The sequence below is a fragment of the Mytilus californianus genome, unplaced genomic scaffold, assembly GCF_021869535.1.
Source record: "Mytilus californianus isolate M0D057914Y unplaced genomic scaffold, xbMytCali1.0.p SCAF_1, whole genome shotgun sequence".
NCBI classification, from domain to species: domain Eukaryota; kingdom Metazoa; phylum Mollusca; class Bivalvia; order Mytilida; family Mytilidae; genus Mytilus; species Mytilus californianus.
In genome coordinates this window covers 61,940,632-61,965,771 of record NW_026262581.1, presented here as the reverse complement: position 1 = coordinate 61,965,771, position 25,140 = coordinate 61,940,632, and the positions used below count along the sequence as shown (strand labels likewise).

The window sequence follows — 25,140 nt, the reverse complement described above, 5'->3', positions numbered from 1 at the left end:
TTGTATAGTTTTAAATCCTTGCTATCAGCAAGACACTTGGTTTTAAAGGGAAAGAAAAATTATATTCAAATATGCAATTACTTGGGCTGTAGTAGAAAGAAATCACGTCAAAAAAAGTTCATAGTTTAATTTTCATTTGGCATAATGACAAAACTTTCTTTCAAGAGAATCTTCTTTGTCCTTCTTGATTATAGTAAAAAAAATCTGAAAAAGGTATTTACTATCTGTTTTATACGCCTCTGAAACCATAAACGATTGACTTTACAATGTTATGAGGTCATAAGTAAAAGTAATTTTTCACAGTCCTGAGTTGCAAGTAAATGGCACAAAGTCCCACGCCTGACCGTCACACAATTGATAGGACAAAATTCACATTTAAATAGTAAAACTGTTTACTATCGTTTGAATATATTAGAGAAACTTAAATTATTGAAGTACTTTCTTTTTATCACATAAATTCATTATACAGCTTGGGATATTGTTCGTTAGAATTGATAAATGAAGACTTATCAAATTTTATTCATGCAAAGGATATATTTCTTGGTACCATAAAGCCAGTCAAATAATAACAAATTTTCGCAGCCTATTTTCTAAATAATCACTAGATCATTATGAATTCTTTTACCGTGAATTGATTTTGTTTACATAGTTGTTTATACTTATAATTATTAATGTTCAAGAAAACACAAAATATTACTATGAAATAAGTTTTTCACATTGTAAATCAGAGACAAACTATCTCTAACCTGACTTTTTTCTGGTACCATCTTCGTGTTCGGGGCTTTTATGTCCTACATTTGAAATGTACTATCTTAATTCAACAAATGGATATATTGGCTTGTAAATAAAAAGATGTGGAATGATGAAAACTTTCCGTCAATTGAAAGAACAAAATACGAGGATGTTAACAACTATAGGACACTGTACGTCATTCAACAATCATGAGTAAAACCCAGTTATACATGTTATAAAATGCCCCGGTATGAAAAAATGAGAAACCATTTAAAAGAGAAAAAAAAATGGCCTGATTTATGTTCTAATATAGTTAAAAAAAGAATAAAATCTGAACTAGTTAAAATAGCGGTGGGTTTTTTTCTAATCTTAAAAAATCCATTTTTCGATTTTGAGACGCTTTAAAGAAGATCTGGGTAAAAAAGACTAAACCTGTGAATTTTAGAAAGTCGATTTGATAAGTTTTGACGATTTTAAGGCTACAATAGTTTTAAAGGGGTACATTAAAAAGGCAATCTCACGTTTTTTTCTTCTTTTTTACTAGTGTGAAAAACATACAGGTTGGTATAATTCCTATTTTTCGAAATATTTGCCTTCTTCGTGTCAATTTTCGCTGTATCTGTTTAACCATTAGATAATGATGTTTATTCTTAACATAAACCCATATTGAAAAGAAAAGATGGGAGTAATATGCAAAAACAAGACACCATTCAATTTCATATGAAACTCATGAATTTCGAAAACATATGCGGTGTGAATCTAAATTTATCAATAAACTATAGAACTTCATCTTCACATGTGTATCCGGGATCGTTTTCCGTCTTCCTCAAGCAAGTTTTAAAAAAAAGTTTTCATATATGTTACCTGCAAAATCGCTAAATAAGTTCATGAAAAAGCATTATAGGTCTGCTAGATACAACTTTTTATACAGCCATTGTACGAGGGTTCTTTGAATTTTAGACATTATCAGGACATGTCTATCCAAAAAAAATTTGTAATCACATAGCCCGCCGGTAAGCAGAAGGCAAAGTAGATTTTCAAAAATATTTAATATGCACTCATGTGGAACGGTCATTTTTATATAGACACCAATAGGAGGCGAATTTGAACTTAGACGATTAACAGTGAAAAAAGGCATAGAATAGCAAATTTTCGGTACCAAAATAAGATGTGTGGCATAGCTTTATACTGACAAACCAGAGTTAAGTTCTTTTCTAGAACTTGTCTGTTTTGTATTTTCTTTTATGCACGTTCTGTTAATCTATACTGAGATTCAAAAGGGGGAGATTGAGACCTACAAAAGTAAGTTTAACTCGAACACATTTCCATATACATGTACTAGTACCTGTCCAAATTTGGGGACCGCTCGTAAGTAGTTGTCGTATGTCATATCTTATTTGTTTTTCGTTATTTGGAGAATGTTTGTGTTTATAAGAGACCTTAAGAAAAATAAGAAGATGTGGTATTATTGTCAATATTAGAAAACAATCCATCAGAGACTGAAAAAAGAGGATGTAAGCAAACACAACATAATTTTTTTTAAATATACATTCACGGAACGTATAGACTCTGGGCGATTTAGATCTTGACATTTTTATAAAGGCATGTCTATTGTTGGGTATTTAAGTTGCCCTGTAAGAGCCTGACTTTTCGAGAAGGCTATAGTTTGCTCTCTAGATGTCTAAGTTATTAATGTGCATAGTTGGGTTGCTATCTCATTTACCAATTCTTCAACAATGAACGAATTATTCCAATATTTCAACATTCAAAATTTTAGTTAAATCTCTCATGCACACTAGACATGCTAGACGGGGCTATATATATGTTCATGTATAAACATCCCTGAGTACAGAAGTTGACGGAGTTATACGTTAAGTGTACATTAAACTTTTAGTACTGTCAAATGATATTCAAAATCAGCATGAATGTCGGTCTACATCTTTCATTAATTAAATAGCTGGCAGATGATAAAACAGCGGGTGGTTATTGTTTAAATTCACACCTTAATATGGTTAAGATAAGAACACAATAAACGATACTTTTACACACCTTTTTCCTTTTAATAAATAAATATGTATTATACATAATAAGTGTTTACGAGAAAGAAAAACAATAAGTTGTTACTTTTCCCGAACCCTACAAAACTTTAATAGCAATACACAAATGCTTTGCATTTTTAATTAATTCATCATCCAACTTTTAGTACAGAATTTCAAATTCACATTGTTTCCTTTGTCATTAGGTGTGTACTGCAAATAAGCTCTTTGTATTTCATTAGCAATTTTCTAATCATACAAAATGTGTTTAAGTTCTATCTATATATTTAAATTATCCGGATAATGTTTAAAATTTCAACAATTTTTAATCAGGACTAAAATTCAATTTAACATTTTCGTCATCATGAATTTATTTTAAACAATAATTAAAAAATGATTAATATTATTATTTTTTTTTTTTTTTTAAGTTTCGACGATATCTTATATCAAACATTTTCTGTCTTTCCCAATAAGGTACGTATAGATATACGTATACATGAACTGACGTTTGATAACGAAATAATCAACATATTCAAACTTCCAGGGACACCATCAAATGTAAACTTAAAATATTTTTTTTTGCACCTTCAGAAAGAAGAATTATACAAAAATAACATGGGACATGGCGAAATAATGTCACTGCAATAATGAATTTTATAGGAATTTTTTACTACCACTCGTCATCATTGAATTTGGTTAAGTTATGTAGGAAAAACGTATCTTTTCATGGGAAGTTTTCAAATTATTAGGGACACCACTTTGAAATAACATAAAATAATTTTTTTTACATCAAAATAAAAAGATAAATCTAATAGCTTTTTCACCTGCCATGGCAATAGTTTATGATTGTACAAATAAAATGTTGACAAATCATTTTAAAGCAACTGTCATGTTTTTTCCATATACAACAATGTTAAATTTTATCAGTCCAAAAGTGCTCCGTTGTTGGTCACTGATAACGTTACCCCCGCTGAGCTGTCCCTGATTCTTGTGTATGTCTGTACAAAAGACAATGCTGCGAAAAGCATGTGTAGAAACAGATGTCAATCCGTAACCCCCCTATCATATCAAATGGTCGTCCCCTAAAGATCACAATCCAACCTATACAGTTTAATTATGACAACAGCCAGTTATTAGATTGACGCTGTCGGTGTAGCAGTATCATTGAGTCAAGTATAAATGAAAGACCCTTTTCAACATGATCACCTTTCGCATTTAAATAATGTTGTGTAGAATGAATTATAAATAGAAAACCTGATAAGTTGCTGTCATGTGGTCAGTCCATTCACTACCTTACATTTGATATACAGTGTGTAATGAATTTCTAACATAACTTAATAAAAAATTCGGATATTAAATGTCAGAGTTCAGAGATTAAATATCAGAGTTCGAAAACTACAAAGATGAATACAAACTGCATAAAAATAAAATAATAAAAAAAAAATATTTATTTTTGACTGATCGAGATTTATTGAACTCACTGAAGGGCCAGGAATTTCACATCATATCATATAACCAACTATTCAGTTTCTTGTGTGTACACATATTTAATCTAAAATACACTCAAAAGTTTAATTAAAACAGAGAAATTTTTTTAGGTAAAATATTGGCCTAGTTACGAAGTTTCCGATCAAAATCTATCATTTATTCATTACCAATGACACAAACCCGTAAAATAATCTGATCGTGTCCGTCTATGGTAATAATATACTCTTCTTGGTTAGTTAACTGTTTATAAAAGCGAAACATTTTAATTTTGAAAAAAACAAATGTTTTGACATTGAGCTTAAAAAAATGACCAATGCTTGCTGTTATTTCATCATTTAACTTTAAGTCCAGTTTACTGTTAAATTCAATGGTTTGAAAGAAAGCTTGTAAGTTATCTATGAACCTCTTTTCTTAATAGTAAATAGTTCTTAGAACTGACTGCAGTCATCGACGAGAGTGGAATCAGTTGAACAAGGTAATAGACCATATGTCCAGTCAGCTGATGTCCACAATTTTTATGGGGATTTGACTGTTAAATCCAATGCCTTGTGAAGAGAGATGCCGAGCACTCTGTATATTAAATAGTTCTTGTATCATTTTTATCCTTCTTGACTTTGATAGTGCAACCACCTCATTTTATTTAGTTATAAAATTTAATATTGAATCCCAGGGTGTCTGAGGGTTTGTTGTGAAAGTGTCAAGACTTGTATGGCAATTAACATATGCATTGCTTTTTAGCTGCACCAAAAACTTAGTACAAAATTCCCTTTGGATCTTTTGCATAACAATCAAAGCTACTTTTACCTTGGCTCATTACTTCGCAAAATTTTTGAGGCCTATGATTCTCACTAAGGATTTTTGAAGGCAAGTCCAGGGACTCCTCGTTTTTAGTGGGTCCAACAGTGAGAAGATGAAATTTTAATGCTATGTTTTATTATTTCAGTCCACATGACAAAATATAGCAAGGAAATGACATCAAATTTAGATTATTTTTAAACTTTTGCTGTAAAATGATGATATATGTGCTTAGTTGATACAACAATTAACAATCTTGATGCATCCTTTGACTCACAAGTTTTGAAAATGATATGTCCAGACTGATTTTCACGAGTCTAGGACATCTGTGACTTCACATGCCCAACAATGATGTTATTCGATATATGACGTCACACCCTTATGACCATCATGACATTATATTGGGGACCCATTGAAGAAAAATGTTACACTGTTTAATCTTCAGTATTTTATTCCAAAGAGATACAATAATGATAAGAAGCTTGCATGATTTAAAACATGGACATATGTGTCCTTCCGGCACATTTGATGTAGACACTTGTGTCCCTCCGGCAGCAAGAGGGTTAATTCAGTTAATTCAGTGGTTTTTATTTTCTGTTTGATTTAAGCTGTGTTGGAATTTGTTACTAACATAATTATCAGTTAACCTGACTAATTATCTTTCATGAAAAGTTGTTTTATTATTGCCCTTACTAGCTATTCTCTTGAACATTCATTTTCTTTAGATAACAACAGAAATAAAGCTGTCATAAATTCCCACCCATCAACAGACCGAAAAGACATAAGTTCATGTATGCTAATCCACCGGTGGCATAAACTATTTATATAAAGCTTTATATTTCAGAAGGTAGAAGATGTATATACAGTGTCTTCCCTAGAAATTTTTTGATGCATGGTGGGTCCATGGTGAATTTGCAACGCGGTGTGTGACGCTTCTTTTTCAGAATTAGTTACACTACATAATTTATATGTTTCAGGGATTAAACTTAACGGTCGCCCATTCGCCCAATGCGACCAGATTTTCGGCTCGGCAAATATATTTATTATCCTGATTGCCCAGCTGGCGAGCGAAAATATTTTGCATTGAATCCCATGTCTATCCTTTCCCCCTCAATATAAACAAAAACTGTTCCCAAACGGAAACCCGATTGTCTAATTAAAGCGGGAAAATGGAACGGAGGATTTCCAAAAACCAGTAAGGTCATTTTAATAACCAAAACCCAGTCAGACAACTAATATACATGGCATATACCGGTATAAAGCTTCTAAGTTTTCGATGCAAAGTCACGATTTGACACATGTACAAATGTATACCCCTTCTCTAAACACTTTTTCTAATTTCTTTTTTAAAGCTTCTACGATTAATTCATTATTTTTAAGTGTTTTCGTTACGCTGTTGAATCTGAATTACTTGAGAGATACATCCCAGTTGTTCAGGGAGTCATTACAAGTCCGTTTTTGACAAAAACTTGTAAACACAACTTGTTCTTCAATGCTTGTTAAAAACAATATTTCCGTAAATAACTACGTATGTTTTGAATGTTTTTCTATGAAATCTTTTAAATATTTCATAAAACACGTCTTTTTTTCGGCCCGGTGCCGGCGGTGGCGGTGATGTGTATTCTTTGATATAATCAATCAACTGCGACTAATCTAAAAATAACTGATTGTTGTGGCCAATCAAAAAATAATTCATCGATGTGAATATAGCTGAGGAAATAACTGTGAAACTTTATTAAAAAGAAATGTTTTGTCCATTCCCGGTGAAATTACGTTAGTTTTATATTATAATACCAGAGACTATACCAAATTTTAAATTTCTACTTTTTAAAGATCACAGTAAAATAACGGGGTCAAACGCCCATTTTAAATGTGAAATTTATACTGGAAAAGGTTAATCTTTTTATTTAGCACTGAAAGATATGCATTGGAGATTAATCTGACTATTTATTTATCAGCTTACTGGCTACTTCTATTATGTAACTGAGGTTTTGATGTATAACCAACTAATCAAGAAGGTTGTAAAATCCTGCCACGCGCGACATGATGCATCCAATTATCAGTCGGATGAGTTTATAACACCCCTGGAGTGTTGTCACTTGTCACTTCACTTTCAAAATATCGATAATAAATATTTTACAGTTATAATTTTCACACGTAGCGGGATGCTTTGCGGCAATGATGAAAGCATGGCGGTCGAAATTTATGTGTAGCGGTACCGCAATGCTTGAAGAGTCTAGGGAAAACACTGTATATACATGTAGATGCTTTATGTTCATGATGTTACCAATATACTATAAGCAGTAGGTCAACTATATTTGGTGTATGGAATGAATTTAAGGTGTGCATGTCAGTCTGGAAAATTTCATATGACCTTGACCTAATTTCATGGTTCATTAGTCAATGTAAGTTTTCCTGGTTGTCTGTTCCTTAGACATGTTAGATACTATAAGCAATATGTAAAATGTATTTGATTCATGTAATAATTGTAAGGTGTGCATGTACATGTCTGTCTGGCATGTATTATCTGACCTTGGCCTCATTTTCATAGTTAATTGTTCAATTTTAAGTTTCCCTAGTATAGTCCTTGACTGAGATACTATAGGCAATCAGTCAACTGTACTTGTTGTATGGAATGATTGTAAGTTGTAACTGTCTGTCTTGCAGTGTTCATATTGTCTTTGCCCCATTTACACGGATTATTGATTATGTTAAGTGTATGTGATACTTGTAGTAAAACCTTTATCTTTTAATTTTGAAATTATCAATTTCCCCCACCTTAGTAGCAATATACCAACTTCACCTGCATGTATATGGGATATACATTTCCCAACTTATTCGGTATTCAAGAGCTTGCAGCTCCTACTCAGACTTTGTAAAATGTCACCAGTGTCTGAGCAGAAAGTTCATGAACCAGGGGTATGTCAAAGAACGTCTTGTCCTTTTTCTAAAAAAGTTCATCGGAAGGTACCAAGAACTTGTTGATAAATATTCTGTATCAACTTCACAAATAATACACATTGGTCTTGAAGTATAGATTTTGCGTACTGACGTTGTTTATCATCTTAATAACGTGTTATAGTATTCCTTTATTTGTCTTTATTAATATTACTTTTACTGTTAAGTCTGTTTTTTTAGATATCCATTTGACGTGACTCTGTGCTTATGTATCCCGTCATACTTTGAACGACAAAATTATTTTATTTATTAATATTACTTTTACTGTTAAGTCTGTTTTTTGTGATATACATTTGACGTGACTCTGTACTTGTGTATCCCGTTATACTTTGAACCACACAATTATTTTATTTATTAATATTACAGTACTTTTACTGTTAAGTCTGTTTTTTATGATATCCATTTTACATGACTCTGTATTTATGTATCCTGTCATATGATACTTTGAATGACAAAATTATTTTATGTCTACCTGTGCGAATTTCAAATGCGCGATTTAACGCCAGTACCTAAAACCTTCTATCCTTTATGGGTGGATTTTACATGGATAAATAAAATCGTATAATATAAGCAAAATGAGGATGTTAAATTTGATATATGCCTTTTTGTGCTTCTTTGTTACATTTGTTTGTTTTTATAGTGATTAAGATGATAACACAATGTTTACTGCCTGTACCCCTATTTTTGACATTTTTACCTTTTGTGTCTGTTTGTTTTGTTCACGCATCGTTGTCAATATAATGGAATTTGATGCGACTGTCATACAAGTGAGAGGTTTAGCTAGCTATAAAACCAGGTTCAATCCACCATTTTCTACATAAGAAAATGCCTGTACCAAGTCAGGAATATGACAGTTGTTATCCATTCGTTTGATGTGTTTGAGCTTTTGATTTTGCCATTTGATTATGACTTATATCTAGAAATTGACTATAAGGGTCGGTTGAAAACACAACTTTACGACAAAAGAGATGATTTCAGCTTCCCAATTGTGAATTTTCATTTTTAAAGCAAGAGTTCCAAATGGTGAAGTTGAAATCATCACTTTGTAAATTTTACGGACGGCATCACGAGTTGGTTGACCGTTATGGAATATCCGTTTCACAGATAATATCGGATATGTTCCTTATGTCGTAACTACAATCCCGTTCCATTTTCACGAATGTGACCTACCGAATTAGACTATTTACCCCTATTTGTGACATTTTTACATATATATTGTTGTTTGTTTTGTTCACCAATCGTTGTCAATATAATGGAATTTGATGCGACTGTCATGCAAGTGAGAGGTTTAGCTAGCTTTAAAACCAGGTTCAATCCACCATTTTCTACTGTTATACAAATTGGAGGTTTAGCTAGCTATAAAACCAGGTTTAACCCACCGTTTTCTTCGAAAAATGCCTGTACCAAGTCAGGAATATGACAGTTGTTATCCATTCGTTTGATGTGTTTGAACTTTTGATTTTTCCATTTGATTGGGGACTTTCCTTTTTGAATTTTCCTCGGAGTTCAGTATTTTTGTGATTTTACTTTTTAAAGACTTTCAACATAAAATCAATCATGATCAATAACCATGTGAGACATTTCAGTATGTGCATGTCATATATTTGAGTTCATTTCGTAAAAAACTTTTGTAAAAACTGCAAAAATGTCTGAAAATTTCAATTTTATTCACTCTGAATTTCCATATAAATGTAAAGAAAGATATATACTTTTTTTCAGAGTAAGGTAAGCTAAATACATCATTTCATTTCTCTTTTGTCAGGTTACCGGATTTTTCCTCGAAAATAAAGATAAAATGGAGTTTACACCAGTAATTATGGCAGCTGGGGAGGGGTCAAGGATGACAGATCTGACATCAAAATGCCCCAAAGCTTTACTTCCTGTAGGAAATATGCCGATGATATGGTATCCTGTTAATATGCTAGAGAGAGCTGGATTTGAAGGTTTGAGATTTGTTAATAATTTTTAAGCTTGATATACATGATATATACATGATATATACAGTATTAATCTCTTTAAACAATGGTACTAATGATAATACCAGAATTTTCCAGTTTTAAATGCAACTTCAAACAGATGCTTGTAGAATATATATATATATATATATAGACCCCTCATAGTGTACATGTATGAACTTCATTAGTGAAGGACACCACCTATCCTCTGAGCATATAAAAGATATAGGTTAATCACAAATACTATAATTTATGAATACAAACAATCACAGGACATTTACATGTGACATAGAATATAGGAAAAAAAGTTACAGGAAAAACAGTCACAATAATGAAAACAATGATATCATATATGAGTAATTTGCTAAATTAAAATTTCAACTTGTATTGTTTTCATTATCTTTTTAAAGATTTTTGTTAGGAATTTATCAAATTGTTTTAAAGTGTATGACAGTATTCATTGTTTTCTTTCATTAACTTTGGATAGAATTATATAATTTTATAATAATTTATATTTTAGAGAAAATCTATATAATTTTAGAATAATTTGTATATTTTTAGAATAATCTATATTATTTTAGAATAATTTATATAATTTTAGAATAATTTGTATTATTACTAAATGACATAATAATTAAAAAACTTTATTTTAAGATAAACATTTTAATTTACCTAGCACAATGTATTTTTACTTTATAGTAAAAATGTTTCCTACCGGATTTGTGACTTTTTTCCTGTGACTTTTTTCTGTTTACTGTGACATACTGACTAAATCATCAGTGTCAAGAATGTGCTGTGGAAGAATAAAGTACAAACATGTACAAGGTTTAATCATACCAATCATAGAATGTAACATTATGGAGTATACTTACCATGAGAGAAATTGTGTATTGTTTTTACATTTTATATGTACTAAGTGTATGCCTAACCTTTCAACACAGACTAATTGTACTATACTCCACTGAATATCTTTAATTCATTGAAATAAATATAGAATACCGAAGTGGAAATAAAATATTGTATTTCGAAGTCAGACAGAAAACTCCAAAAAGACAATATACAAAAAGTAAGCTTGGAAACATTCTACAGAAAAGACCAAGGACCATTCATTAGCAGCTTTGGTGAATTCAGGTGCTTTGTATTGGTACCCGTCGGCTGTTCATGCAAAGTGAAGATTACAAAAATTTGACATGTAATTCTTGCAAAATCTTCTGATATAAATCTGATAAGTGATAGTAATGTATCACAAAAACACATATAAGTAGTCATGTCTAACCAGAAAACATTAATAATTCTCTAACCCAAATGCTTCATCAAATGCCAAAGTTTGAAAAGAAAAATACAACAGATCTAGAAACATAAAGAGATGAAATATCACAAAGAAATATATATGAAAAACTAATCAAATTCTCTTTGTTGTAGAAGCCATAGTGATTGTGTTGCAGTCAACTTTAAATGAAATACAGAAAACGTTAGTGGACATTCATGGTGTTAAGATGAAGTTATTGTTTGAACCTATACCAGATAATGATTTGGGTACTGCTGACTCATTAAGAAATCTAAAAGGCAAAATTAAGGTAATTTCCATTTTTTCAACCTTTACAAGTATGATTTCGATTGGACATACTAGATGTGACTAGAAAATACACTAAAGCTTGTATGTATTTAATGGCCTTCATTTACTGTAGGGGGTCCAATCCATATAGGGATATACTGAATTAACACTAACACTAAAACTAACCAGAGGCGGATTTAGGGGGGGGGGGGGGGGGGGGGCAGGATGCCAGGCCCCCCTTTATGGAGCTACATTTATGGTTAATCCAGACTTTTTACCAGTTCCACTCCAAATTTTGTTTAGTTTGGGGGTCCACAGGCCCCCATTTTTCAAAATCCTGGATCTGCATCTGCTAACTTACTCATGCTTTACTCTAACACTAGCCCTGGTACTAAAACTGAACCGTAACCTAAAACAAATCCTAACCATAAACTGACCTATACCTATAAACTACAGGGTTCCCTAAAGTTAATGAAGTCCGACTCTTTTGACAATTTGCTTACTTGCTCTACTGATAAAATATATTTTTGGTTTGTAGACAGATGTTCTAGTCATCAGCTGTGACCTAATTACTGACCTTTCCTTACATCACATAGCTAATGTACACAGAACATACAATGCATCAGTAACCATGTTATTGTCTACAGTGCCCCAACAATATCTTGATATAGCTCCACCTGGTGTTAAGTCTCGGAAACGTTCAGGTAACTAACTACATACTGTTGATTCTTTATAGTGTTATTGTTGTTTTTTTGTTTTTTTTTACTTTTAATGTTTTTTTATAATTAAAAGTTCTTTTTGAAAGTTAAGATATATGTAAGAATGCTATGAATGTAGGATGAGTTTAAATTTGATATTCATGAGCTATGTAACCTGAAAAGAATTCACTTATGATTGAATTTCACATGCAGTTCTTTCATTATTTTTGTGAAATTATTACAATACACTTAATTGCACATCAGCAGTTCATGAAGAAAACATAAAAAAGTCACAACAGACAATTAACTCTCTCATTGCTGCAACTTCTGCATGTCAAAATATTAGAATACTTAAATGTGTTGCCATCATAATTGAAAAGAAATGTTCTTTCAAATCATTTTGCATGAATTTAAAGAACGATCGTGCGAGACCCTCATGGGTAGTCAAGGACGGTTAAACACCCCCTAGTAGAAGCATCAATTTGTAAAAGTTGGCTATATTTTTTTATTGCTGATGAATTATACTCTGAATTTATAGATCAAAATACATTCTTTATATATAATTTCTATTTGCATTGTTAGAAATTACCTTTTCACTTCAATATGCTTACTAACAAAGTATTTTAATTTGCATATTGATTATTTAATAATTATAATTCATTGCAGAAATGGCACAATGTCTAATTAATACAAGATAAATATAATTCCAGAGAAAGATTTTATAGGATTTGACGAGAAAGGAGACAGGGTATTGTTTATGGCATCAGAAGCTGATCTAGAAGACACAGTCACCTTCAGAAAATCTGTTTTGAAAAGGTTTGAGTTTTCCTAAGTTTCAGCTGTAAAGAAAAGTTAAATTATTTCTCTCTAAAGTTAAAATGTTTTGCAGTAGGGTAAACAAAAATCAAGATTTTTAGGGGAAATTTTCTGGCTTACTTTTAATGTAAACTTAGAACAGGACTTTTTGAATTACAATTTGAATTTTAATCCTGGTATCTTTGATGAGTTGATATATTGAAACAATGGAAAATGATGTAACAAATTTTAGGTAAATTTGTCATGTTCTGTTTTATTCAATATTTAGTTCAGTCCGTACAGAAAATAGGAAAAATGCATAGGCTTTCAATTACACTGTCTCTATGTATATAAAATATAAAATAGCAACTTTATTCCAATGAACAGTAACTATTGACAAAATTTTCCATAAATGTCCACAAAAAAGCTGTTAAGTTTTAGTCTAATTATAGTAGTTTTGATAGTACCCAATTTCCCCCACCCTTTATCATTGTCAACCCCTTGTACATGACCTACCCGTACCTATTATATTTATTGTTAATATGTTCTCATCATGAAGATGCGTGAAATTTGTGCTAATGGACATGAACATGCATGAAATTTTTGCTAATGGACATAAAGCAAACACCAATCAATCAATCAATCATTATTAAAGGAAAGATCTCAAACTGAAGAAAATTTGTCAGTATTTAGCAATGTTATGTAAGTGCAAAGAAGGCTTCAATATGTATCACAAATTCAAGTATGATTTGTTACTTTTACCTTACCATCTTATGTTACCGCCTCGGTGGTCTTATGGTAGCATGTTCACCCCGAGTGCAGGAGGTTGTGGGTTTGAACCACAGCCAGGTCAAACCAAAGACTTTAAAATTGGTATTTGCTGCTTCTCCGATAAGCATGCAGCATTTATAAAGAGTAAGAGCAAAGACTGGTCAGTTCGGAGTCAGAATAGTGTGTCTTGGTAAGGTGACATGTTTTTCTGCGGACTGTTACCTTGTGAACTAGCACGTTAAAAATCCGGCTTAGCCTGTCGGTCTAGTACAAAGCAGAGTTAATATTCATATTACATTAACATGTTCTCGTCTTGAATATACATATCAATTTGGACGTTAAGCAGCCATCCATCCATCTAATGTTTTATGAACATAAGAAGTATGTTATATGATAGTTTTATAATAATATTTTGTAATTTCTTAATTCAGGATCCGGAGGAAATGTGCATCCTATTTTTTAATATAACCAGCAAAAACAAAATTGTTTGAATTGAAAATTACCAAGCTGACAGTGATAAAGTGTGAAGTATTTATGACAATGAAAACATATACTTTGCTTCCACAAATAAGATCATGTTTTTATTTATTTTTCAGACATCCATTTATAAATATAAAATCTGGCTTAACAGATTGTCATTTATATTTAATGAAGAAATGGGTCATTGATTATCTGTCTACGTCACAGTAAGTATTCATTAATTATTTTTATTATGAATTCAATTCAATTCAATTCAATATTTTATTTAAGTCTCACTTCTCAGTAAAATATAATACAACATTACATTAAATGCAAAATATAGATATAAAAAAGAGAGCCATTAAAACATTATAGAAAATTTGTATATTAAAAAACATATTAAGTACATTATTTACAGTATAAAACATTTCTAAGTCTATTTAAAATTAGATAACAGGCTTTGGCACAGCTATGAATCATATTAATATCTGTGAATAGAAACATTAATTTCTGTTTATCATGATAAGACATAAAATCACTATTAGAATAATTTTCTTCGTCAAATAAATTTTTCCTAAAATAGTCATATAATGGACAATATAAAATAACATGAAGAAAGAAGAAGTGACAACTGGAAGTAACGGTTTACCTGCTTTAATGGCATACAAAACAGTAGGCAGATAAAATTGCATCCAAATTACAGCAAAATGACTTGAGTGTGTAGGTAAAGGTAATATATTTTGCTAGCTTGCTTGCTAGCTGAACCGTGAAGTCATAATTAGGTTAGATATACTACCCTCCTTTCAGAGTAGTCTAGTCCTACAGACAGATAGATTGGTTATCTGTCCGACTAGTCTACTCTTAAAGGAGGGTAGTATACCTAACCTAATAATGACTTCATGGTTCAGCTAGCAAGCAAGCTAACCAAAGATATTACCCTTACCTACACACTCAAGTCATTTGGCTGTAAATGTATTGTTATATCATTGTTGCTATTGATAAGCATCCGAAATTCGTGAAAAATTCACTAATATTTTCAAATCATTTACATGAATTTGAAGACAGTCACAAAGAAAAAATGATCATGCTGTATATTTAAATCTGCAAATTCTTCTGTTGTTCACATAAAATTAAGATAAATTTCAACTGTTTACTTTTCTATCATGAATAAGTTCCAATTATGCTATATTTTGGTGTACGATGGGAACAGCTGCACGATGATGATGCATGAAGAATATACTGTGTGGTAATGAAGCTTCAAAAAGGGAAATGAAATCTCGAGCAAATAAGAATAAGAAGATGTGGTATGATTTCCAATGAGAAAACTATCCACCAGACCAAATGAAGGGGATTGTAAGCAATTATAGGTCATAGTGCTGATTTTAAATTGTAAAATTTTCTAGACACAACAGATGAAGGAATTCAGATGTTTTTTTTAAAGTACCCTTATACTCAGAGCGACTTTTTATCAGCAGGGTGATTATGTTGCTCACATTGTCTAGTTTTATCACCATTGTAAATCTGTGTAGGTTACTGACAATTGCTTGTTTCTAAATTATGCATCATTATGATTCTGTATTTATATTTTGGACCCTTTTGATGCCATACCCTCAGAATTGATCATTTCTTCTGCAATACATGTATAAGAATCAAAAGGGTTCCAAAACAAAATTACAGAATGATTTTTCCTTTGACAAAGACTTCAAATATCTGAAAACAATTTGCTTATTTCAAAATTATTTAATTTAACACAACTTGGAACAAGGTCATGATTTATGATTTAATTTCAGATCATTATCATCTATAAAAAGTGAACTTATACCATATTTAGTAAAGAAACAGTTTAGTAAACCAAAACAGGAAATGCCTAACACCAACCAGTCTGTGATATCAGAAGATACAAAACCAGGTATAGTGATATGGTCATTGACAAATATGGACGTTAAGCAACCAACAATCAATCAATCAATCATTGACAAATATATATGGGAAGGTGTCATAAATTAGTAACGATGTTTTGGCTCTCCGTTCCTCAACTTTATTTTGTCTCAAACAAATGTTATGAAACTTATACACAATGCTTATTACCACCAAACACAGATCAAGTACAAATTTGGGTGGCATCACATTCACCCTTCTCAGGTTATGTCCCTTTATAAATTGAAAAATTGCTAAATTTGCCATTTCCCCACTCAAACTTTAGTTTTTCTCAACCAAATGTTATGAAACTTATACACAATGCTTATTACCACCAAACACGGATTAAGTATGAATTTGGGTTGCGTCACTTTCACTGTTCTTAAGTTATGTCCCTTTGTAAATTGAAAAATTTCTGAATTTGCTATATATTTACAAGTATCCTATGGATACATTCTTCATTTATTTTTATTTAAGGAGGGTTTGCAGGCACACAATTTCATTAATTATTACTACTGTAAATTCAGAAATTATTGGGAGGTTTTTATTAATGCGAATTATGCAACTGGGAGAGTTTCACAATAATAAGAACTCACATTCTTATATCTGATACATATATATGTATATAAATTTTCCTGAAATCGCAATAATTTATCACCAATTTTTGTCCATTCTTCAATAATCACAATAATAAATGCATGCAAAAATATCTGAATTTACAGTATTACAAAAAATTTTGAAACTTTTGTTCCTTGGTAAAAGAAATTTCCCTAACTGTAATGTCTGAAATTAAAGACATTGGAAATTTGTTTATTTTGAATGTATTTGTCATTTTAGATATATTTAGTTTTTCATCAGAAGACCCATTAGCACAGGAGGTTCAAGAAATGTCAACATGGATTGATCACCAAGGTGATATGGAAGATTGTTACCATGATAACAAAATTCGTTGTTATGCTTATGTACAAGATGGAGGATTTTGTGTCCGAGCCAACACACTGTCAGCCTATAGTGAATCAAATAAACAGGTACTTAAAGTACATTATGTTTTATAGGCTTCTTTTTAGCTTACCTGACCTGAAGAATCATGTGAACAATTCTCATCAATTGGCGTCTGTAGTCATTCTTCGTTCATTAACTTTTACAAAAATCTTCTCCTCTGATACTACTGAGCCAAATTTAATCATCTTGGCAACAATCTTCTTTGGGGTATCTTGTTTAATAATTGTGTCCGACGATCCCGCCAGGGGGTTAAATAAAGTTTTGCATATTATCTTGAAAACTGCTAAAGATAGCACTAATATGTAATTATTGCAATAATGATAACTCACATTGATATCTGAAACACATATCTGTATGCAGATTTTTCTGAAATCGCAATAGTTTATCTCGCATTTTTGTCCATTCTTCAAAAATCGCAATAAATAAATGCACGCAATAATTTCTGAATTTACAGTAGATAGAAATTTTAAAAAGCAAAAATGGCCAGCAAGACAAGAACTACAAATAAGGGCTATTCCATTAAAATGTATGCTGGAGGGTAGGAAGGGACTTTCAAAATATCCCTACAACCAAGAACCATTTTTTAGATAATTTTGCATAAAGGTAATAGAGGCATACTGAAAAAAGACCCATGACCCACATTCAATAATTAAACTTCCCTTCCTACCCTCCCACATACATTCTAATTGAATAGTCCTAAGTTAAGAAGGCTTAAATCTTCAATTGATTCGTTATTGGAGTTATGGCCTTTTAATGACAATTTTTTACCAATTGTATGTGTTTTTGTCTACTATCCTGAAAATTATAATAGATAGAAATCTAAATAGCAAAATTGATCAGCAAGACAGGATCTACAAATTTTTTTAATAATTTAATATGGCCCAAATTAAATGGTCAGTCAAGTCCTTATAAGTGTTATGGTCCTTAAACTATGATTTTTACCATGTTTTAGCCAATTATCTTGAAAACTATAATAGATAGATGGAAAGAAATTTTTAAAAAGCAAAAATGATCAGGACAATTTCTGCAAAAAAACAACATGACTGAAATTGTCTGTTAACTCATTATAAAGGTATTGGCCTTTAATGAGGATTTTTACCAAAAGTGGCCATTGTTGAAGATGCAGGTGAGCTACACAGGTTCTCTAGAGCCTCTAGTTTCTTGGAGCCTTTTCACTTTGGATGGGAATTTCAAATATTGCTGTTATTGCAGTATGATCTTTCAATATAAATTCATTTAAGTATTGAATTTTTTTTTAGTCAAATAAAATTTGTTAATTTATTTTTTTAAATTGCAGATTCCTAAAATATTACAGAATATTGCACCTAAACTGGAAATTACAAATATCCATCCGGCAGCAACAGTGAAAAATAAATCTCAGGTAAATTATTAATATGAACTGCACTAGTTAAGGAAGAAATCTCAGGTAAATTATTAATATAAACCATACTAGTAAAATAAAGTATTAGACGAAGATTTAGAATGAGAAGATGTTACAAATAACATTCATATTTTTGTTTGCTGTGTATTTATTTTTCACATTCCCGAAAACAAGCACACTTATACACAAATAAATGCAATTTCACAGTAAAAACAGTCTAATGAGCCGAACTGGTATGATGTGAAATTGACAACTTATCTGGACAAAGCTGAGTCTAGAAAACAAGTATTCTTATGATTAATATGTATATATGCAAACACTTATTAGTATTATAGGAAATAACTTTTAATAAAGTCTTCTGGTCAATTTGAGTTATTCCCAACACCTTCCTATTTAAGATCTAAGGTATATTAGAATATAAAACAACAGATGGGGTACACAAACATTATTATTATTATTTTTCATTTAATTATTACTCAAATTGAATTTTGTGGTCATTTCTTCTTATTAGTAATAAAACTTTCAAACTTTTTGTTAAGTGGTGTTAGTTTTATGACTTGAACATTTTTAATTCATTACTATTCCTTTTGCCCAAAAGTGAAAGAACTCAGAATATGACTGCTGATATTTTCAATCTTAAAAAATCCTGCATTTTGTGGTGTGTAATGTATGAAAAATTTAAAAAGGACAATACAGAATAGCTGCAATAAATCATAAACACTAAAATTTAGTTACAAACCTCACAATATGACACGTTTTGATTTTTATGCTACAAGTAATAAATAATGTTTGTAATTACATAGGTTGGAACTGAATGTTTAGTAGCTGAAGGTACAACATTAGGAGAGAAGTCTTCTGTGAAGAGGGCCATTGTGGGAAAACATTGTAAAATTGGAGACAAATGTAAAATAGCTAACTCTGTCATCATGGATTATGTCAATATATTAGATGGGTAAGGCATAATGACTTGCATCAAATAGTCTTTTATCTTTAAATTGGAACCAATATTTTAGTGGCACCAAATTACTACAAATTTTTATATTGGTTGTGATGAAACCTCGATTTCACAGTAAAATAAAACCAATAATTTCATATGTGAAATAGATGCAATAATTTCACTCCTCTGGAAGTTTCTAGGAATGATCACATGGCCAATAGAGACTATTTTTTTAATTCTGATGAGCTAATTTTCAAAGGTCTCCTAAAACTTCAAGGCAAACTGATTTAAAACTTTAGGGGATTGATGAAAACAAAGCATTTGTAGCTAAATTTGTCAGAAATTATCTTCACTGGAGTAAAAGAATATAACAAAAATAAATGGGTGTTGTCCAGACATTGTTTATGATGTTGTATCAAAATGCATTGAGAATACATAGCAAAAAGATATAGTTCCTTGCATTTTCTTCTTTATTTCCATTTTAAAGTCCATGGTCAGTGTTATAAAAAGAATAAATAATCCTAGAATTTAAATATAAATTGTGACCGAACATCATTGATAATTTACTCATGCACTCGTGATTTAATGTGTTGTGTGGTCACTGAATATTTTTCTATATCTGAATTCTTAGATATTATTCTATAAGTAAAAAAGGGTTTGTTTGAGTATTTCAAAACCAAAAGTTGATTATTTTTGTCTGTCCCTACCATGCGGTAACAAAAACATTAATATTTACAGTTGTCCATCTTTGTTTTGGTTTAATAACATAGTTTCTCTAATTCTTGGCTGATTTATAATTTCCCCAACCAGATGATTATGTAAGGTTTGCCTTTTCTTGGTTCTTCATTGGTCAAAATTCTATTATTCCATCAAGTTTTCTTGCTGTTCCCCAATATTTGCTATTTTAAAGTCAGAAAAAAAGTGACTATGTCTTATCTCCATTGAACCATTGGACATACATGATGATAAAATCCTCTACTTAGGATCCACATTTAATGTTGATGTGGTGGCAAACATGGCTGCATATGTGGCACATAGTTTCCATTGAACTGCTGTGGAAAAATCCATTTTAATCTGTCTCTGTAACTTCTTCGCCAATTTTAACCAAACTTTCTAGGAATGCTGTATGGAAGGTTCTCTACAAACAATCATTATTTGAAAATGATCACATGGCCACTAGAGACAATTTTTTAATTCTGACGAGCTCATTTTCAAAGGTCTCCTTAAACTATAAGGCAAACTGATTTGAAACTCTAGGGGATTGATGAAAACAAAGCATTTGTAGCTAAATTTGTCAGAAATTGCCTTCACTTGAGCCAAAAAAAATAACAAAAATACTGAATCCAAGACTCAAACTCCTAAGAGCTGAAATAATAACATTACACATATATCAAATAAAATAGTGAGTTATTTGCACCCTTCAGTTATGAATTATTATATTATACATTTAGACATTTAATTTTACAAAACTGCATAAAACAGAATAAGAATAATTTTTTTTAATTTTGATGTGACTTGACTGTTTCGCCTCAAAAAGAAATTAATTAATAATTGATAATAAAAGAAAAGATCTTTTCAGCTACCTGGATAATTCCAACCCAATAGAACATAAGTTTATTTGACTGATGTTAAGAAATGTTTTGGTTGGCTTAATCCAGCTATATGTTTTAAGGAAAATGCCATTTATGTGAATCCATAGTTTGCACTGCATGCTTCCTCTAGATTTTACAAATGTCTTAGTTGGTTAAATCCAGCCATGTGTTAAGGACAATGATATCAATGTGATTCCATCAATTTCACTGCATGTTTCCTGAGTAGTTGATTAAATTTTTAAATTTTTAGTTGAGCAGCAAAAAATTAAATATAACAACTTCAAAATATATTTGGTTGTAGCTAGATGGACTCAATGCAATGCCAATACTTTGTGTAATTCTTTATTAAAGTAGTTGAAATATGCACTAGGTCATTAAATATTATTATTTCAATCATTAAGAATTGAATGCTTCTTTTTGTAACTTCATTGGGGTGTAAAAGCGTTGACCAAAGTACATTTTGTTTGAAGCACTTCATTCTAAAAATGTGTGCACGGTCAACGCTTTTACAACCCTATGAAGTTACAAAAAGAAGCATTCAATACTTATAATTACATTTTTTAGCTAGGATCATAAAAACATGATTTTTATCAAGTTTTTGTTTAATTTACCTGTGCACTTTATTGTGGGACCTCGTGTCATCATGAATGATAAATTTTATTGTGTAATAAAGTTGATTAAGGAATAATGCGAGATTGCAGTGTAGACAATCAGAATAATGTATTATAATGAAACATACATCAAATGTAATTATGTACAAATGATTTGTAAATTTTGATGGCTAGTTGGATAGACCTTTTTGTTTGGACCTTTAATTACACTTAAATTTTGCAGTTTACATTTTTATTTTCAAGATGTTCAGTGACTGGAAGCATTGTAGGATCTAATGTACACATACATGAGAAATGTGAGATTAAAGACTGTATTGTTGGAGCAGGACAGTCATTAAATGCCATGGGTGAGTGGTTAATATTTCTTATTTGTTTAGGTGTAAACACCATTTTTGTCACGCCTTGACGGATTTTGTCTCGCCTTGACGGATTCGAAAAGCGAGACTTAGGTATGCTATTTCAAACGGCATTGGCGGCAGTCAACAATGTATCAGTTTGTGATTAAGTCAGTTTATGGGGAACCACTTGTAGTAAGTCAATGATATTTGGTATGCATTAGTATAAGCATTGGCATATCTCATTTCCATGGAGATTATTTTGCCCCGCCCCTTCACTCAGTCATGGTCTATTGACTTTGAAACTTTTGCATACTTTCCATGTATTAGTTTGTGATTAGGTCAGTTTATGGGGAACCAATAGTGGTAGGTCAATGATATTTGGTATGCAGTTGTATTAGCATTGGCACATCTTTTTTTTATGGAGATTATTCGGCCCTGCCCCCTCAGTCATGGTCTATTGACTTTGAAACTTTTGTTTAGTTTATATGTATTAGTTTGTGATTAGGTCAGTTTAAGGGGGACCACTTGTGGTAGCTCAATGGTGTATGTATATGCATTAGCATTTGCACATCTCATTTGCATGGAGATTATTTGGCTCTGCCCCCTCAGTCATGGTCTATTGACTTTGAATGTTTTCATAGTTTACTGTTTAAATATTGCCACTTGGATTCAATATTTGCATTATACTACCAAAACTACAAAAAGGCAAGACATATCTCTGTGTCAACAGTTTATTTACAGTGAAAACTGAACTGCAAGTACTGTATGAAAATTCAGATAATTTTAACTAATTGATTACAGAGTATAGATATTTCCACTTAAAAGCAAAACATTGTATTCAGTTCTACCAATGATTTTGTAATATTTAGTTTACAATTATAAAAGCAGTTTTTCTCTTTACATATTTTACAGTAGATTCTTTAAAGAATTGAAAAATTTTAAATTGCATTTTAATATTAAATTCTTGTTTTTTTTCAGGACAATTTACAAATGAAGCAATAGTAGATATAGACAAAATGATGGAGATATAGTGATATACACTTTATAAGTATAATAAAATCAAATTGCAAAGTGAAATCTTTCCTAACCTAAGCAGTGTCTTAAAGCTACATATTCATGAAAAGGAAGTTCATTTCTTGTGTGATTAATGTTTTACAGCAGCGTAAGACAACAATGCCTGAAATGTTCAGAATTATGAGAAATATCTCAACAACAGTAAGCAATATTATTGTCCAGTGCTGTGGAAATTATTTTCAATGAAAAAGACTAGTGCACTATACTTTCCAAAATATAAAAATTAGATTTCACCCATTAATTTATTATGGTGAAATAAAATGAGGAAGGTTAAATGGGAAATCACCTTGTTTGTTAAACCTTTGACGGTTTAAACTCTAGCATATGTAATAAACTATATGAAGATGATTTTTATTTTCAATTTTCCAAATGGTTTGTTTGGCTGAAACCAGAGTCTGTATTAACAAGGGTTCTTTTCTCTAGACAAACAATCTTTTTTCAACTTTAATAAAAACAAAAATTTAATAACATACAGGAACAAGAATTCTTTTTCAAAATATCAAATCTGATTTTATTTTTTATACTGTTGCTCCAAAGGAGGGTCTTTTTATACACTGGTTGACCTCTGTTCATCTTGTCGTCCTTGTGCCTCATTGTTTAATTTTCCCAGGAACTTTGTGTATAATCCCAAATAGTTAAGCTGTAACTTGCATTGATAGGCTGGTTTTTTTAGATATTTGACCTTAATTATACCCCCGCTTTAAAAAAGGGGGGTATACTGTTTTACCTCTGTCTGTCCTTTCATCAGTCCATCCGTCCGTCCCATGAATATTTTCGTCGCATTTTTCTCAAGAACTACTTGACAAGGATTTCTGAAATTTGGTTTCAGGGTTTATATAAGTAAGTAAAACTGTGTGATGCGTTTTCAGATTCATCACTCAACAACTTCCTGTTTACCGAACACTTGTATTATTTTACACATGATAGCCAAGTTGAAAATTTTTGCACCTTTTTCTCAGGAACTACTTGACAAGGATTTCTGAAATTTGGTTTCAGGGTTTATATAAGTAAGTTACACCATGTGATGCGTTTTCAGATTCATCACTTAACAACTTCCTGTTTACCGAACACTTGTATTATTTTACACATGATAGCCAAGTTGAAAATTTTCCTCACATTTTTCTCAGGAACTACTTGACAAGGATTTCTGAAATTTGGTTTCAGGGTTTATATAAGTCAGCTTTACCGTGTGATGCGTTTTCAGGTTAATCACTCAACAACTTCCTGTCTACCGAAATATTACGGCAGGGGTATCATCAGTGAGCAGTAGCTCACAGTTTTACTTATTTTATTTTATACCCCCTGCAAAAAGGGGTGTAAAGGAATAAACCTGTCCTTTCTGTTTGTCTGTCTATCAATGTGCCTTGTAATAGCAACTCCTCCTTAACGGCTAGACAGATATTGATGACACTTTACACAGTTATACAACACTACCTGATAATGTGCATAAAGGAATATAATCATGGTCCTACAAATTAAAGGGGAGATAATCAAAGTTCACTACCTTCCATATTGCAATGTGTTATAAGTGCAACTTCTCCTAAAAGGCTGGACAGATATCGATGAAACTTTACACAGTTGTAGAACACTACCTAAGGATGTGCTTGATATAATATAATCCCAGTCCCACATGTTTAAGGGGAGATAATCAAATTAACTTACTTCAATATTGCAAGCGCAATATGTGGTAATAGTTACTCACAAGTGAAGCTAGCATCTTGGGGATGTGCATAACAGAATATTATCCGTGTCTTACATGTTAAAGGGGAGATAATAAATAAACTGATTAATAGTATTTTAAAGAGATGGGGTATCCTTTTTGGAGTTCACCCACATTTCTAGTTTTGGTCTAAAAAGTTTTAATAAATTAAACTTTCCTATATGTAAACATATACATGCACATTTAACCTTATCACATGGGCTTAGTAAAGTTGCCAATTTACTCATATGCTAAACTGTGAAAAGAAAGTTAAAGTGTGTCTATGGTTTCTATTGCCTATTAAATATATTCAGCATTTAAGTAGGTTCTCAGGTAGCAAGTTGCCG

At 31.3% G+C, this 25,140-nt stretch overlaps 1 protein-coding gene across 2 annotated transcripts; it reads left to right on the top strand.

The window, feature by feature from the left end:
• Nucleotides 1-4,531: 4,531 nt before the first annotated feature.
• LOC127705698 (translation initiation factor eIF-2B subunit gamma-like) lies at nucleotides 4,532-23,442 on the top strand. Of its 2 annotated transcripts, none has more exons than XM_052210077.1 (12): nucleotides 4,532-4,731; nucleotides 9,772-9,952; nucleotides 11,387-11,541; nucleotides 12,058-12,223; nucleotides 12,928-13,033; nucleotides 14,380-14,469; nucleotides 16,033-16,151; nucleotides 16,997-17,187; nucleotides 18,459-18,542; nucleotides 19,346-19,494; nucleotides 21,926-22,029; nucleotides 22,999-23,442. In XM_052210077.1, exons 2-12 carry the CDS (start codon nucleotides 9,805-9,807, stop codon nucleotides 23,049-23,051), a joined length of 1,365 nt encoding a protein of 454 aa, XP_052066037.1. In that variant the 5' UTR covers nucleotides 4,532-4,731; nucleotides 9,772-9,804; the 3' UTR covers nucleotides 23,052-23,442. The 2 variants fall into 2 exon arrangements, with proteins under 2 accessions (XP_052066037.1, XP_052066030.1); XM_052210070.1 differs by having other exon boundaries at nucleotides 4,533-4,642.
• Nucleotides 23,443-25,140: the final 1,698 nt, after the last annotated feature.

Excerpts from the sequence above, each read along its gene's own strand:
- LOC127705698 (XM_052210077.1), top strand. The coding sequence starts at position 9,805 with ATGGAGTTTACACCAGTAATTATGGCAGCTGGGGAGGGGTCAAGGATG. Across the intron at positions 19,495-21,925 it reads TATGTCAATATATTAGATGG|ATGTTCAGTGACTGGAAGCA; the intron begins GTAAGGCATAAT and ends TTTATTTTCAAG. Across the intron at positions 22,030-22,998 it reads ACAGTCATTAAATGCCATGG|GACAATTTACAAATGAAGCA; the intron begins GTGAGTGGTTAA and ends GTTTTTTTTCAG.